The 17,079-nt window shown below is 45.3% G+C and overlaps 1 protein-coding gene across 1 annotated transcript in view; it reads left to right on the top strand.

Moving 5' to 3' along the window:
* LOC147710467 (acid-sensing ion channel 1A-like) overlaps window positions 1–17,079 on the top strand; it is a 191,626-nt gene that overhangs the window by 54,115 nt on the left and 120,432 nt on the right. Inside the window, exons 4-5 of the mRNA XM_086919357.1 lie at window positions 5,312–5,475; window positions 8,296–8,400. Of these exons, the coding sequence (XP_086775483.1) occupies window positions 5,312–5,475; window positions 8,296–8,400 (269 nt within the window). The remainder of the gene's footprint in view (window positions 1–5,311; window positions 5,476–8,295; window positions 8,401–17,079) is intronic.

Raw genomic sequence — 17,079 nt, 5'->3', positions numbered from 1 at the left:
AAGAGGCTATGTAGCAAAGTCTGGTGTCCTCAGCTGGACGAGCTCGTGGCGATGATGGTCATCATTGATGACTATTCCACGTATCCGGAGTTCAAGCTGGTATCCACACGAGCTGGATGAGTGTGGTCTCGCTGCCCTATATTTTCCTCAATATCTCTGCAGCTTTCAATTCAGCATCCTATGTCACACTGATACATCAAGTCAGTAATTGAGATATACTAAATGTATGTATTGAAAATATATCTGCATCAAAGATAGAAAAGAAGAAAGCCGCCCACTTTGCAACTGTGCTACATTCACTGCTTCAAGGGAGGTGTTCGGTGCTCACACAGGCTCACATGTTGAAAATTATCCAAAAACATCTGGTGTGTACAAAACGATATGATATTGGAACCACACAAATTGATAATCAGTGTCACTGGATATTCAGTATCTATAGGTCACGGGGAGGGAAAATCCATAACAAGTTCAAGTTGCCATATGCATTGATGGGTTTCAATCCTTGGCAATGATTGTGTCATCATCATGACTGATTGTTAATGCTGGAAGCAGCAAGCCATGCATGTTTCCGACTTGCCCGAATTTGAGGAGTATTTGTGGTCTGGGAGCAGCCTATCTGGAGTCCTGACATGGAGGTCTGAATCTTTCCATGTTCTTCACTAGATGTGAGGAGTACATTGTTCAGTTGAGTGCTGCCGTCTGTGGCAGCCACCTCTATTCGTTGTTACTTGTACGGCTTTAGTTTCAATCATATCAAACGCTGGCAACAAAAGTACTGTTATTAGTTCCACAAGGTGATCTTGAGCTCTGCACCTGAAGAAGATCCCCACACACACAAACCAAACAACTCTCAGTCTCTCAGTCCATCTGAATATTTAGCTAGTAACTGTGGCAAGTTCTGGTGCAATCCTAATGCTCAAGATGAGTATTGAGGGACAGTATGGCTAGTAATGGACAGTATGAGCAGTGAGGGACAGTATGACTACATCCCTTTTTTTACCCAGATGCTTTTGACAAACATGTTGGGTACCACATTGCCCTAAAAGAAGCTGCAGCCCTGAGCTACCAAAGATGGGACATGGCTACATACCTACCCTAATTTTCTAACCAGTAAGATAGCTCTTTGTAAAGCACCTCCTGAGGCACAGCCGGGAGTAGGTAGTAGACAGCAGCTTTATAGTTTGTTTTCACTGTTTTTAATCTGGGAAAATCTTCCTTTTTAAACGAACTCACCCTTCTCCTGACACCTGATTACTTGGTGCAGGACTGCCCCAAACAGCGGAACGAGCGCTGCAAGAGGGAGAAAATCGCCGTCCCACAACTACCGCCATCACCCACGCCCAAACAGGGACACGCCCACTTGGAGGCCACGCCCCCTTATTACTGCTTAAGAGCGCGCTGAAATCACGAGCGCCTTTGTTTGTAAAGCACCTCCTGAGGCACAGCCGGGAGTAGGTAGTAGACAGCACCTTTATAGTTTGTTTTCACTGTTTTTAATCTGGGAAAATCTTCCTTTTTAAACGAACTCACCCTTCTCCTGACACCTGATTACTTGGTGCAGGACTGCCCCAAACAGCGGAACGAGCGCTGCAAGAGGGAGAAAATCGCCGTCCCACAACTACCGCCATCACCCACGCCCAAACAGGGACACGCCCACTTGGAGGCCACGCCCCCTGGTCCCCTCTCCACACTATAATCATGTGTTTGTATCGGAAGCGCAGCGGACGAGCGCAGCGGGCGCGACGAATGGGTGCCGAAGGCGGGCATAAGGCAAGCTCATCTGCGCTCGTCCGCGCCGAGTCAGGGTCTAGGGCCATCCCCCCTACACCCCAGCCTCCTGAGACTAGACACTACAATGCCAAAACTCTTCTTAGCCTAAAACCCCCTGCTACGAACTGCACACGCCACCACTACGCAGCAGAAAACATTCCACAAATATGTCCTAAATGCAACTCTACACTTAAACCTAAGCTCGCAGTTGCACTAACCCATGATTACCATATGTTCTTGTTAAACTGCAGATCACTACCGAAACATAGGACAGAAATCGCTCTGCTACTACAAGAATCTCTCCGGATATAGTCTTACTAACGGAAACTTGGCTCACACCAGAGTCCGACCCTGCCTTAGTTAGCGCTCTCCCTCCTGGCTTTCAAATGACGCGAAAGGACCGGCCTGATGGGAGAGGGGGAGGCCTAGCAATTATTCACAAAGAACAGTTTCTGTGTCGCATAATCCCAGAAACCATCCCTGACTGTGAGAGCCTCGCATTCAGTATCGGCCTCTCACCAAATAACTGTTTTTCCGGAACTCTTATCTATCGCCCCCCAGGGCCCCTTAAACAATTCCACATCCTTCTTCCGCAGACCGTCGCAGAACGCGTTAGTACCGCTTCTTGTTTTACTTTACTAGGCGACCTTAATCTGCACTTTGACTCTGCTTCAGATCAGGTAGTCCCCACACTGGCAGACGACCTAGCTGCATTACAACTTACCCAATACGTTAAAACCCCCACCCATGTTAAGGGTCACTTACTGGACCCAGTTTTTAGCAACTGCGCATACTTCACAGCTGATCCACCAATCCCCCTCCCGTGGACAGACCACCTTCTGGTTCCTTTCACATGGACCACACTCAAACCCCTACAGACCGGACCCACCACCAAAATTACCCGAGTCTGGTCCCGTCTCTCAATTGACGACTGGTCATCCAAGCTCGCTACTAATCAACCATCTTATTCTGACGATCCAGGCCTAGCCAACCTTGCCTACGTTAACTGGATCTCGCAATCTCTCGATAACACCCTACCAAAAAACAAAATCACGCTAAAACGCGTCCATAAAACGGATCCCTGGTACACTGAGACTCTGAGGGACAAAAAACGTATATGAGGAAAAACGAAAGAAGCTGGCGGTTAGACTATGCACCAGAAAGTAAAAGCCGTTATCGAGAATCTATTCGAGATTACAAAGCGGAAATCAAAACCGCACAGACTACTTATTTTTCAAACAAAATCCTCCTGGCCAAATCAAAACCCAAGGAAATCGTTAATATTGTAAAGAAACTATCAAACCCCCCGCCACCCCCTGGCCTGCATGTCACTAAATCCATAACTCACTGCAACAATGTTGCTGAGTTTTTTCATCAAAAAGTCAATAACATCTACTCCACCTTTCCCCCCAGTAATATCACCCTCCTAACTCAGTCCAAAACAGCTCCAATTACCCCCATCCCCCCGCCTCAACCCTCTCTGGATCACTTTCCCCCTCTGGATATCGCTACTCTTGAAACTCTAGCCCGCAAAGTAAAAACCGGCTCACCTGAAGATCCAGCCCCGCCAGATATCGTAATGTCAGTATCTCATATCACTCTCCCAATCATCAGGGATGTACTAAATGCCTCCATCAACTCTGGCAGAGTCCCTCAAGAATGGAAGCAAGCCATGGTCCGCTCTCTATTAAAAAAGCCTAACCTTGACCCGCTGGACCTTAGCAACTACCGGCCCATCTCTCTGCTCCCGTGGCTGAGCAAAATCCTAGAAAAATTCATTAACCACCATCTGGTAAACTTCTTGGAAGACGCTCAGTTGCTTGACCCCACTCAAACGGGTTTCAGACCCAGATACGGGACCGAGACCGCCCTCCTCATGGTCACGGAGGAGTCTAGAAAGATCCTGGATCAGGGAGGATCAGTGGCAGTGATCCTCCTTGATCTCAGCGCTGCCTTCGACACGGTCAGCCATGACACCTTGCTGCACCGTATGTCCAGTATCGGCATTAAGAACAAAGCCTGGCGCTGGTTTAAATCGTTCCTGGAGGACAGATCCTTCCGAGTCTTTGACGGGTACGTGGTGTCCACTAGCAGACCACTGAGGTGTGGAGTCCCCCAAGGCTCCTTTCTAAGTCCCGCCCTCTTTAACATATATATGAGGCCACTGGCCGATGTCGTCCGTCGTTTTGGGATTAAGATCATCTCATATGCGGACGACACACAGCTGGTGGTCTCCCTGGCGCAAGTAGCTCACACACCGGCGTCAGGCGGACTTAGAGAATGCCTCAAAGAAGTTAAAAGCTGGATGTCCTCATCATCCCTTAAACTGAATAAGGACAAGACGGATTTGATGCTTCTGGGCCCCTCCGATCCCCTCTTTTTCAACTCCCTGTGACCCTCTGATTTAGGCCCCCCTCCAGCACCCAAGGACAACATCAAGAGCCTTGGGGTATGGTTGGACCGATCCCTCTCCTTCAAAACACAGGCCAACAAGCTCTCTGCAACCTGCTTTGGACTCCTCAAAATGCTCAGGAAAATTCTGCCCCTCCTCCCCTGGGAGGCCAAACAGGTAGCAATACAGGGCCTGATACAGTCCAGGCTGGACTTTAATAATGTGTTATACCTGGGCGCCCCGGACTACACTCTTAACAGACTTCAGACAGTGCAGAACTGTGCGGCCCGTCTACTGCTTGAGTTGCCCCGCACCCAATCAGTGAGGGCCGGTCTGGTCCACCTTCACTGGCTGCCAGTACAGCAAAGAATTCTTTTTAAATCCTTGTGCATTGCCCATCAGGCTTTCTGGGAATCGGGTGCAATGATCACCCGGGATCTGATCACCCACTACGTCCCCACCAGAAATCTCCGATCTGGCCAGACCTTCTTAGCCACACCTCTCCGAATAGAAAAGACCAGGTCGGGCGGGAGGACGTTCGCATATAATGCGGCCAAGACCTGGAACGCTCTCCCGCTTCATCTCCGATCCAACTGCAACCATTCCCTATTCCGACAGCAATTGAAAACTTACCTTTTCAACCTTCCCTACTAATTCCCAGGCAGTCACTCCACGAGGTCCTTCCCTTTACATTCTCTTAGCGCTTGGACGCCTCCGGGCAGCAATTAGCGCTCTACAAATGTACTTCCATTTCCATTTCCATTTCCATATAAGTTCCTGGCCCAGAGATGTGTGTTTAACCAGCAACAGAATCAGACACCAGCAAGGCAGGGCTCTGACTTTCATTCGTTGAGGTCAATACTTTGAATGCCATTTGGGTTGAGTAATGTTGATACCAGTGATTTAAGTGCCAAAGCACTTCAGTCTGAGGCATGTGATAGAAAAAATCTTATAATAATGCTACTTTCTCAAAATTGCATAACAATGGCCCGCACGGCCAAACGCACTGCACGTGGTCCACTTCTAAGCAAGTAAACTGCAGGCATGGCTTTGTGATGCATGTGAGGGATATGTGTGCCATGCAGGACTGCCTGGAGATTCAATTTCCATAATTTCTTTTTTTGCTTCTTCCATTCCGATTAATGCCAGGATTGCACCTAGAACTCTTCATCCAGCAGATTGAGTACGTTCAGGACATGACCCATGCTGCTGGCGTCCGCCTGCTGATACATGACCAATCGCAGATGCCCTTTCCTGAAGACGAGGGAGTGAATATTCCACCCGGGGCAGAAACAGAGATTGGCATGATGAAGGTAAATCACACTTAGAGACTTCATTAACAGCACTGACCGCAAAACACAGACCAGTGGGGTCAAGCAAACATATAGAATGAAAGGGGCGGGTCTATACTCAATATCTGAATATGGCTATATCGGTCACTATAGACAAGCACGAAATCCTTGTTTAATGCATAAACAGAGGCCTGGTGCATATAGAAGCATCTCTTGGTCCATATACATGCAGCACTCTACAGCGGCAGAATGTACCACTTGTGAAAAACACATACAGTGCCCTGTTCTAATGTTTTGCACTCCATTTGTGATACATATGCAGTGTTCTGCAGCAATATCTGGGGTCCTTTGTGTAATACACACATAGGGTTGTATAGTGGTAGAATGCACTCATGGCTAATCCACACACTAGGCTCTGCGCTGTTCATTTGTACATCTTAGTTAATACACATACAAGCCTCTTTGATGAGACTAACAAGTCTTTGGTTAATTTGCAAACAGGGCAAGGGCTCCACAAATATGGGAATATACCAGGCATGAATAGAACTACTTGGTGAATCAATGTCTTATATTTAAAAAAAAGATGTTCCTTCAGAGAACTTGGTCAATTTTACAGAAACCTACAGCTAATATATATTCTTTTACTTAGGCCCTCATTACAAATGGCCTCTTAGATTTCGAATCCTGAGGAAATTTCTGTTTACAAGGGGTTCGGAATTAGGAATAATACAGAATTTATCACACTGGGTAATTACTGGGTATGATAAACTCCGCCCGTATGAGTTACATTTCTATTGGTAAACCTGCTGGAATTAACTCTGGAGAAAGAACCAGCAATTACCAGAACATGGAGACTGAAAGATAAGCACCAAAACCCAAATGTTCTGCCTCAAAATCTTGTAATAGGCAATAATGATCTCACTAGTTAAATTCTAACCCCCATGGATTGAAAATGTATTGATTAAACAATATTCATTTTTTATAATATATATTAGGTATTAAAATAATAATTATAAAGGTATTCATATTAATAATTACCTCTGATTCCGAGATGCTCGTGATGAGGGCCTTAGAAGCAAGAATCTTGAAGCAACCTCAATTTATTATAATAAATACACCTTTGGATACTTCACTCGCCTATTTTTTTGTATTTTCAACAGCAGAAATAAAATATAAATATATAAGTCAATTTTCCCATAAAACAGAATCAGCTGCATGGACTTGTGACACTGAGCAAATAAATATACATCTAAGCAAAACGAAACCTGAGAATCACTGAAAGTAAATCAGAAGGGTTGTTGCATTTACCTACACCTCATAACATCTCAAAAAGTAAGGGTGTCAGTTGGAGTCAGGTGGGTTACCTGCCTGCTGGCAGGTCAACAGGAGCTCTGGCCTCAAGCCCTACCAGCTTCCTTTGGACAGAGGACTGCACACCTTATTTAGAGATCCCTACCTGCCTGGCAGTTATCTGTGTGTCAACGTGAAATCGACGCATTGTCAAATGTACTTTCGTCACAAGAGGCTGCCATATTTTTTTGGCTCACTTAGCATTTTATTTAGATTTTCAGAAACAACCGCTAAAACAAGGGGGTGTGGCTGAAAAGCGAGATAACAATGGTCCTGATACACTGGACGTTTTCTCCTTGCTCGTTGAGCCATGTCCACCATGCTTCACGTGTCAGACAGACATGGAAAATTAATGTCTGTAGCCAGGGCTTTAAGTGGGATGAAACAACTGGGTGTGGGTGGATCTCTTAAAGGGGCGTAGCAATGCAATTCAGGGCGTGGCTTAACAACCCAAACTAAAAATCTGTGCGTAGCACAGCGTGCTGCCAGACTTGTATTTTGCTGTTTCTGTCATTGCATATATCTGTATGATGTAACATCATACCTACAACAACTCAGGACTATTAGCTTTGTCAGTGGTTGTTAGTTGCATACGATAAATAAGCAGTAACTATGGAGTGTATATAATATTGAAAATTCTTCCACTTAAAACCCTGGTGACACCACAACAATGTTGCTGCTCCTGAGATTTAAAAGAGAAGGGAAATCCAGAGAGAAAATAACTCTCTTTAATGAATTTCGCTTCCCCTGAAACCTTCACCTGGCATGAGGTCATGCCTTAACTTCTCCACTACTGAGAAGGGAGCCGTGTACGCACGCGCACATCGATGTACCTGCTGTCACTGCAGTCTGGAAAAAACAGGCCGCCTGTGCCAGGGCACAAAACAGAGCAATACAAAAGGGGATGATGGGCACAAAACAGAGCCAGATGGAGACCCGTTTCGAGGCCCCCTTTAAAAAACTGCTGGTGCTCAGCACCGGTGAGACCCGGCCTACTTAAAGCCCTGTCTGTAGCCTCAACTTAAATAAGGCGGAGTCACCACCACAGCGGCCCAAAGGCAGCCGTTCCACTAGGTCAATTGTTCCCGAAAGCACAGTCAGCTGAGGCTCCACCATCATAAAGAAATCTGTTGTTTTCCTACCACTAAATGCAGCCAGGGAACCCCAAGCCGAGAAACTCATGGATAAATCAAATGAGTTCCTTTTAGACACTTTTTTCCACCCCTGTTCCACATAACAGCGGGGTCAAACTCTTCCATTTCATTTTTTTTTTTTTAGTTTGATATAGCCCGAACTCGACCCAAAGGTATTGGAGCGCTTTACATGAGCACCAGTTATATTACACAAGGACACATTCATTTTTGGTAGGCACAGGGGCAATTGTATGAAGTCAATTTCCCTGGTCCAGCTCAAAGGTGAGGCACATATACAAATGTGCTAAAAGACACTAAAAGAAGCAGCACACCAATGCAGCATGTCTATTTCTTTCAGGTCCACATCAAGAGGCTGAAGTCACCCTACAGCAGCCGCTGTACAGACGGAGAGAACATCAGGAATTTCTACCGGGACAAATACGCTGCAGGGTACACACGAGAGGTAAAAGTATATATACTCTTCTAGACTGCGCCGTCAAAGTCAAACGAGGGCAAAAAACATCTGGACACTAGTGAGGTTCAAAGAAGGCTTCCCAAGGTCAGGGGTTGAAGAAGGAAAATGGCTGCCCTGTAAACCAGCGGCAACAGGGCAATGAAAGTAACAGCCCAAATGGTGTTTGTGGGTACCCCGGGTTAGTGACAGCTGGCGGTTGCAGAATATAGCTTTGTATGAATGCATTACTGTTAAGGACAGTTACATGAACAATATTCGTAAACTATAATCAGACAGACATTGGACTTGAACCAAATTTACATGTCAAATTGACATGTGTCCTAAACACCTTAAACAGGGACATCTAAGGATTTTAGGGGCACGGGCCAAGCATATTTTGGGGGCCCCCATTAAGATCAGTTTTCAATTTATGATCTAATGTTAGCTCTTCCATGCCCCCTTTGTCCGAGTCACTGACAGCACACTGGCACACTCGTCCATATTCTAAATGTGTTTACATCTAATATTCAGGTATAGTGATGTGTGTTTCCATTCCACTATTGTAACACAACAGCAGCTCACTAAATTTACTACAAATAACCTCTGTGACACCCTCCCATTTCTCAAATGTGCGGTCATGATTTGATGCAAAAGAAACTATTTTATGGCTGTTGCATGTAACATAAAAACATTTCTCTAAAACAATAAATATCGAATAGACTCACACATCACCACATCAAAAATAAAACAAAAGAAAACGGTATTTAAATCAATGTGTCTAAGAATTACTTGAGGTCATTAGGGCAAGACTCTCTGAAGAACTGTACTGGCTTTATCAGGGCCCCCGCTGCAAGGCTGGGGCCCTGGGACAGACCCCACTTTGCCCAAGCCTTAAAACGTCTCTGACTTGAATTTCACAGTCTCACAATGCTTAAGAAACCTATTGGAGTTGCTCACTTCTAAACCAGTTTTCATTAAGTTTTTCTCAAAGGTTTAGCTCAGCTGGGTTGTTCGCCCCAATTTTATAAGAAACAATTGTTCTGACAGATTATTCTATTCTTCCAATGTGTAATAATCACAAAGAGACGACAAGTGATCTGAAATTAGTCATAGTAACAGGGCTCTTTATTGACACTCACCGCGAACCCTGCCTGCATAATTAGAAAAAAATAATTGTGGTTCTAAATATAGTAATTTAAAAATACAAAGCCTGAAACACATTTTTATTAGACACACTGGATAAGAAAGATCCTGAAAAGAAAAAAATATATAAAACCAGTTTAGCAGTAAAAATGATGGCAGGCACAAAACAATTTAGTTTGACTAAAAGCTTGAAGTGGAAGAGAGTTTTATGGTGCAGTTTAAATAGACTAGAGGTTGGGAATTCCAATGTTTAGATTCCAGCGCTAGTAAATGGAAGGCCAAGATTACAAAGGACACAAAGGTTTATGTCTGACAGGGACTTTAAAACAGCTGAAAGAAGTGGTTGGGGAGGAGCAGAAAGGAGTTATCAGGGGTGAGGGTCAGAGCTTTGTAAAGACTGTAAACATTTACCCAGAATGAGAGGGAGTTCACTGGTTTGAATGATGTAACTGTGGAAAAATGCAAGTAGCTAAAGAGAAACTGCACAGAGACCAACCTGCAGCATACAGAAGAGGTTAAAAACGATAAAGAAAATACAGGGAGGCTTCTCGGTTGACTAACCCTCTCCCTCACACTGATACTGAGGTCAGGTCTCCTGCATTCTGTAGGGCCCAGCATTCATCAGGTGCCCCTGAAATACCCTACATCTCCATGGCACTCATTACATTGCAAATAAGCGAATCTCAACTGCATTTCTGTTTGAAATTCTAGCAACACGGATATGTTTTGAGATAGACTCTCTGAAGTTAGTGTCCCAAATTCGAGCCTCAGACCGAAGTCATGTGCAGGACAGAAACAAAGATGCGACAAAAATAAGTCAGTAGTGTAGAAATATTGAAATAAAGTTATGTTAAAAAAGGAAACAGAAGAATAAAAGAACAATCGGAAAATAACAACCACAAATAGAGAATGTTATATCCGAAAATGAAAGAACGGAGCCTGTTCCCTTCGTCAGGCTTACCTGATATATAGGTATAAAGCATACCGCCCCGGTAAAGGTGTGGATTGTTCAAGTGAAAGTGGGCCTTCTCAGTAAAAGATGTGGGACCATTATCCTGAATTAGGTCCTTGAAATAGTGAACTTGCTGAATCAGCAGCAATGCATACTGGATGCTGTGGGAGGACCCAGAGGTGGGGCTGGGAACCGTGGTAGCCAAGGGGGATATTGCTTGACAGTGGAACTCATCCACAGCCCCATCTCTGACAGTCTGGATTAAGGGCATAACCTGATTTGGCAAATTGGAGGAGGGAATACACACTGCCAGGGGTCGCCGTCATAAATTCAAGGCCATATAGAGGAAATGGTGGGCCTATCAAGGGCTCCAGGTCTAAAACTGGACATGGTCACACCAGAACGCTGGAATGCAGTGGGTGGAAAGGGACAAGGCAAATGGGAAATTGCCTGCACAATGTTTGCAAAGTGTATTTCAGAAAAAGCAATTATAATTTACATTGTTGTCTTCATTAAATTAAAAATTGTTTCTATAAAAAAAATAACAGCAGCAATAAAGGAGGATTGGAAAGATTGATACACTCTACACAGCAGAAAGAATGGGCATGGTACATCAGCGGTGCTACGCAGGTACCGGCTATGATGCTGCCTGGCCTGTGATAACTCTTTAGTTCACTCCTCTTTTGACCCCTTTCCTCTTTTCTTATTATGTATCAAGGGAGTCCTTCACATCCTGTTTGGTGGACTGACAGCTCGCAAGGTCAGTGAAGGCCACAATGAGTAATATCATTTACACATTCAGGTTAAGGTTGGACATTTAGAAATGTGGCAGAGGAGACATTTTAGAGATACCAGCCCAGCTGGAGGGTATTTGTGCATCAAAAGTGCATCTGCACACTGAGAACTGATAGCTTTTAAAACTACCTAACTCTGCCTCTGCTCTAACATCATAGAAAGTGCAGGTGCTTCTGTCTTTGATTATACAAACGCATGAGGTATAATGTCAAATGCCAATAGAGGAAATCAAGGACAGACAAGAAAAAAATATTTGTAACAGACACACCAGGAAGTACCGCAAGATGATTAAGAAACCCCCCCAAAAAAGACTTTCCAAACAAATCAGGAAGGACACATCTCAAAGAAAGGAGAGGTGACTGCAGTGCTTAATTTGAGGCAGTTTGAGGTGCGACCCACAGCACTCTTTTTGGGTACCGGGACTTATTTTTCATTGTCAGACTTTGATCCATAAGATGAAAGATGAACAGAAAAGGAGGAGTAGGAAAAAGACAGGGAAACAGTAACAAAAAGAACAAGCATTTACAATACAATAGGTCTTGCAGCATTAAAGATTGAGCTATTGGCATTGTAAATGACAATGCCTTTTATTAATTTGTTTTTAAAACCTGCAATCGGTGCATAAACACGCACTTTGAACGTATAGTGGTGTTAGGTCGTTTTTAGGGCTGGAGTGGGGTGCATTGCAAGGCTATGGGGCGTTTTTTTGGGGCTCAGGGCGGGGGCTGGGTGCCGTTTTACGGCTCAAGATGGGGGCAGGGTAGTTTTTTTGGGGTGAGAGCTGCTTTAGGGATTAGGGAGGGGATGTGGTTCGGGTTATTTTTTGGGCTGTTTTGGAGCTGTGGGCAGGGGGCTGAGGACAAGATTGTTTTTAGGCCTGGGGGCCGTTTTAGGGCTGAGGGTGGGGGTCAGGGATCGGGATAGCTTTTTGGGCTGGGTGCTGTTTTAGGGCTCAGGGCGGGGGAAGCTTTTGGGGCTAGGGGCCAGGGTTTAGGGTGTCAGGTTGTTTTTAGGACTGGAGTGGGGAGCATTGCAGGGCTATGGGGCACTTTTAGGGGCTTAGGGCGGGGGGTGATATTTGCCATGCCTTGCTTTTACCAATCATGACTTTACAACGAAATTTGTTGTAAAGGCATGCATGGTAATGGCTATGGTTGAGACTGCGTGGTTTAGGCAAGCATTATTGAGGTATGCGTTGTTCTATCATACAACTGTGCCTAGCTCCGAGCAGCCGGAATGTTTGGGTTCTCTTTAATTAAAGATCTGATTACAGATAATTACTAAAAATGTTCAGATGATGTACTCGACCATCAGGTTCAAACTACAATATTTGTAAGGATATTTGCCCTTCATCTGTATGGTTATGTTTCCAATCAGAAAGGCTGTATATGTTTAACATGCTGGGTGGGTTGATTAAGAAGTCAGTGACTTTTTTCCTCTTGACCAGTTTGCTGCCTCCACCCTCTAAAAACACTTTTGCGCACACACACTTCTATACATGATACTGTTAACTGTACTTTTGTTGAAAGAAATAAAAACAGATAAGGGCTTGGAGCTAGACCCGGACCCAAGCGCCTTAAGCCTCCTCGGGAACACACACATGAAAGCTTCACAAGCCACAAATTTTAAGTCTGGATAAACTTGAAAAAACACCATCACTGAAAATAACTTTTAGCACTCTTGTCTCCATTCAAATCTACTTTTCGCCTATACACCAACCACAAAAATAATTAATTAAGAACCTGATGTGTACGAGGATGCACAAAATGACAAACAACTCTTCTTAGCCAACAAAAAGGAAAATAAATCATGAAAACAAAGTGATAATTTTCCATTTTAGCCAATGTTGTCTACACTAACGTAAAACACCCTCCAGAGTGCCTAAAGTGGCAATGGGCTTGCAATGAATGAAGAATGTGCAACACCCAGCAGGTCAATTTTATGTCACAAGAAAAATGCATATACTTAGCTATTTCAAATTCTAATTGATGAACTGTAATATTTCTCCCAACAATATTCATATTCAAATAGGTGGTTCTTTTGGCCCACTCAACAAGAATGGAAAATAATGGCATATGAATCGCCATGCTAAGCGATTTTAACAGAAGTCGGTAGACTCACAATTTTCGCAACTCTGCTTTCAGTTCCTCGCTGCCACATCCAGTGGACACTTTGGCTTGGTTCAGAACTTCATCAACAAACGGCTTAGCAAATTTCACCAAGACGTTACTGCAAAGACAAAGGCCATGCTTGTCGTCTTTCATTTGGTCTTTGGTGTAGGGTACTGGAAGACTGGAAAGTTGATTCACAAGAGTAGAGAGAGAAAGTCCGACTGAATACGCTTTCTTGTCACCGAGTTTCAGCAGCACTGGAAACAAGGCACACTCTATTAGCGCTGGCTAATCTCCCTAATGGCCGTGATTAGCTCCCTCGTGGGCTTCAATTCGTCCTTCCTAATTAAATTAAGCCGTGAAATAATGCAGGCTCCATCGATCAGCGATGACTCACCCAGGGAGAGGAATTATGAACCAGTGATGCGCGCGCAGCATAGAGGAGCAGGGCCGGGAATCGAAAGTAGTGGTGCTCGGGCACCACAGAGGAGCAGGGGGAGGGAGCGAGGCGAACGCGCAATGCTGTGGGAGGCGGCCGAAGGGCAGAGGCTACGAATCTTGTGCAGCCACCGTCCTGCCCTGCCCGTGCACCGCAGCCGCCGCTCCCGTACTAGAAAGTTAACCGGCTGGAAGTTGTTAGCCTGTCCCTGGCCGCGTCGTCCCCTCCCACCCATCCACCCATCGGGAGCCGAGGACCCGGCGCTCCAGATATGATGGTCAGCAGTGGGAAGCAGATGTGAGGAAGGCCCCGCGGGGGCCCGTGCAGGAGCGGACTCCCTAAACTCAGACTCTACCCTGCGCGTGTGTGTGTGTGCGTGTGAGTGTGCGCATGCGTGTTTGTGTGTGCATGCGTGAGTGTGGCTGTTGCGTGTGTGTGTGTGTGCGCGCGCGGAGGGAGGCGGGTCCTCTATGTGTGTGTGTGTGTGTGTGTGTGTGTGTGTGCGGCGTGCGGCAGGGGGGCGGGGGGTTCTCTATGTGCGTGTGTGCGTGCGTGTGTGTCTGCTTACAAGGAGCCATGAGAGAGGAGATTGTTAACGCGCGCGCGACCTGATACGATTCCGCAAGGTTGCGCGTGCACATCACTTGTCTCCTGTCTCCCTTGACTCCTTGAAAGCAGATCTGATTGCAATAGAGTCTTGCAGTGACGATCGCTTCGCGATCCGTTCGCAGGTGCGAGACCTAATAACTTTCAAGAGTGAGATAAAGTGGCAGGAAGTGTAGGATAGTGGATAAAAGGGGCATGAGGTTAAATCAACACTATTCTGCAACCCCAACGTCAGCAGCATTATTGCTGGGCTTCTGAGGAAGACTTTGGGACCTGGCACTTATTTCTTTCCAAAGTGAGCACTTGGTGCCGGGCCCTTGAGTGAACATGTGGAGTTACTGAAACTCCCAACTCTGCTAAGGGCATTTGCGAACCTTCTATTCTGTTTTCCTCTTTTTTCTTGCACAGTAATAAGTGTGGCCCTAGGACAAAGAGCAGGACTTTGCAACAACTAGATCACTAACTTTGGCAAACGGGTTGCATCAATGCAGGATGTCTGGCAACTGCTGAACTACAAAAAAACACCCAAAATAGCAAGTGGAAAAGAACTTGGAGTAAAGAGCTAGTCATGGAGTGGGGAAGGAGAGAATGGGGGAAGGAGAGAATGTGGAGGAGGTAGAAGATGTGAGGTGCTTCAGCGGAAGAAAAGACACTGGTCGACCAGCAATGGAGTAGAGGCCACAGAGGGAAGAGTAGATGTCAGGTGGACCAGGAGAGGTTAATAGAATGTGGATGAGGTGCAAAGAAGCTGAACAGAAGTGAAATGGGTGCAGTGGAGAGAGAAGTTTAAAGAAGGGCCGCAGACATAGAGTGGGTAAGGAGGACCGAGGATGCATGAGGAACATCAGTGGAGGAGGAATAAAAAGACAACACAACTGAGACGAATGCATCCCCAACGTAACCCAATACCCAGATGCCACCAGGAGAAGAACAGTGAGTCACCGTCGGCCACAATGCCAATAATAGATCATGGCTAAAGGCAAGTCTTGGATGTTCCACCAGTTTGAGCTTTTGTTAATTACCTTCCCCTGACTGGCAAAGCACATCTGTTCTGGAAGAAAATGGAAAAATGTATTTGCAATTGTTTTCTGTGTGGATTTTTCAACATGACACATCTGTGTTTTTCCCTTCTCATCTAAAGCTTACCTTGTGGTAAGCACTGTTCAAATCTTTATTTCGGCAACACATCTCCTTTGTCTAGTGTTGTCTGGTTGTTTCATATTTCTTTCTGGAATTCCCATCTATGCAATAATATTCCAGTCTTGAACCTCCTGGTGTGCCTGCCCTTCCACGGTTGTGCTGTAGCACAACAGTTCTCTTTGTGAGAGCTGATGGTCTATTTTCAGTGCTCTAGTGTCGCTTCCTCCACACTGGTGCTCATTTATGTTGCTGTGCTCATCATAATTTCAAGCCTATCCTTCAGGGAAAAAGTAATGCTGTGTAGGGTCCCTGTGCAATATCCCTGTGCTGCCATCTCTTGCAAATAAGAGCCTGACAATGATGGAGGTCCCAACTAACTTCAGGGGTCTCAGAAGATTATCTCACGTCCCGCAAACTATAGCAAGCAATGATCCAACCTCATAAAACCAAATGGGAGATTGCTCATTGGCCACACTTCATTTCAGTGTCATCCACCCAGGATACCTCAACTAGTTGAGATCCAGATAGCTGATGTCTTGACTAATGCCTTCATCCTTGAATTCATGCATTGTAACTGACCGTCAAATGTAAATTCTGACTTTGCTAGCAGCTGTGTTGTGGGTCTGATTTTTTGGATTTCCTACTGCCAGCTCCTCCAAAGGATAAATAGCCCATGAACCATCTTTCTGTTGTTGGCCATAAATTGACTTTGTGCCATCCTATTGTCAGGAATAAAGCACTGACACATTATTAACATCTCCAAGGGGAAACACCTCCAAAGCAGAGAAGAAAAGCACCTCCAAAGCAGAGAAGAGAAGTGGGACATAATACATTAGGGCTCTCTTACTGGTCTGCATGTCCATGAGGAGGTGGCTGAGAAGAAAACAACTGCTCAGGTGTATTTGCTGTGCTCTAAGTGCCAAGTGCTCTAAGTGTCTGGAGAATGGGGTTACAAGTAGGGAACACTTGCCTGAGTTTTGAGACTCCTACGACAAATGTCTTTGCTGGGATCCTTGGATTTCTGTGAATCCACGCATACCTTTTAAACATCCTAAACCTTATGAGCCACGGGATGAGAAACTATGCGTTCTATGTCGAAGTTTGACTAGTAAGATAGGGTTCTGGAGACAAGGAAGCGGGGCGACCAAATGCTCTTAGCACTGCATTCCATAAACACAGTGTTTTTTATCGCGGTGCCTTCTAGGACCCTTCATATGTATTTTGAATTTACAAAGGCCCTTATTTAAGGTTTGGCAGAGCAGAAGGAATGCCTTGTTTTTTGGAGTTTTATATAGCGGGAACTCGACTCAAAGGTATCAGAGCGCTTTACATGAGCACCAGTTGCACTACAGATCGACACATACCTTTTGTTAGGCACGAGGACATTAAGTGATTTGCCCAGAATCACAGGATGGTGAGCGTCCCTGCCGAGATTCAAACACTGTTCCCCAGCTTCTAAGTCGAGCTTGTCTAGCCATTAGGCCACATATTCCCCTTAGGTT

This window comes from Lissotriton vulgaris, chromosome 5 (genome assembly GCF_964263255.1).
Source record: "Lissotriton vulgaris chromosome 5, aLisVul1.2, whole genome shotgun sequence".
Lineage (NCBI taxonomy): Eukaryota > Metazoa > Chordata > Amphibia > Caudata > Salamandridae > Lissotriton > Lissotriton vulgaris.
The sequence above is the reverse complement of the archived record's forward strand: the minus strand, read 5'-3'. Positions and strand labels throughout refer to the sequence as shown.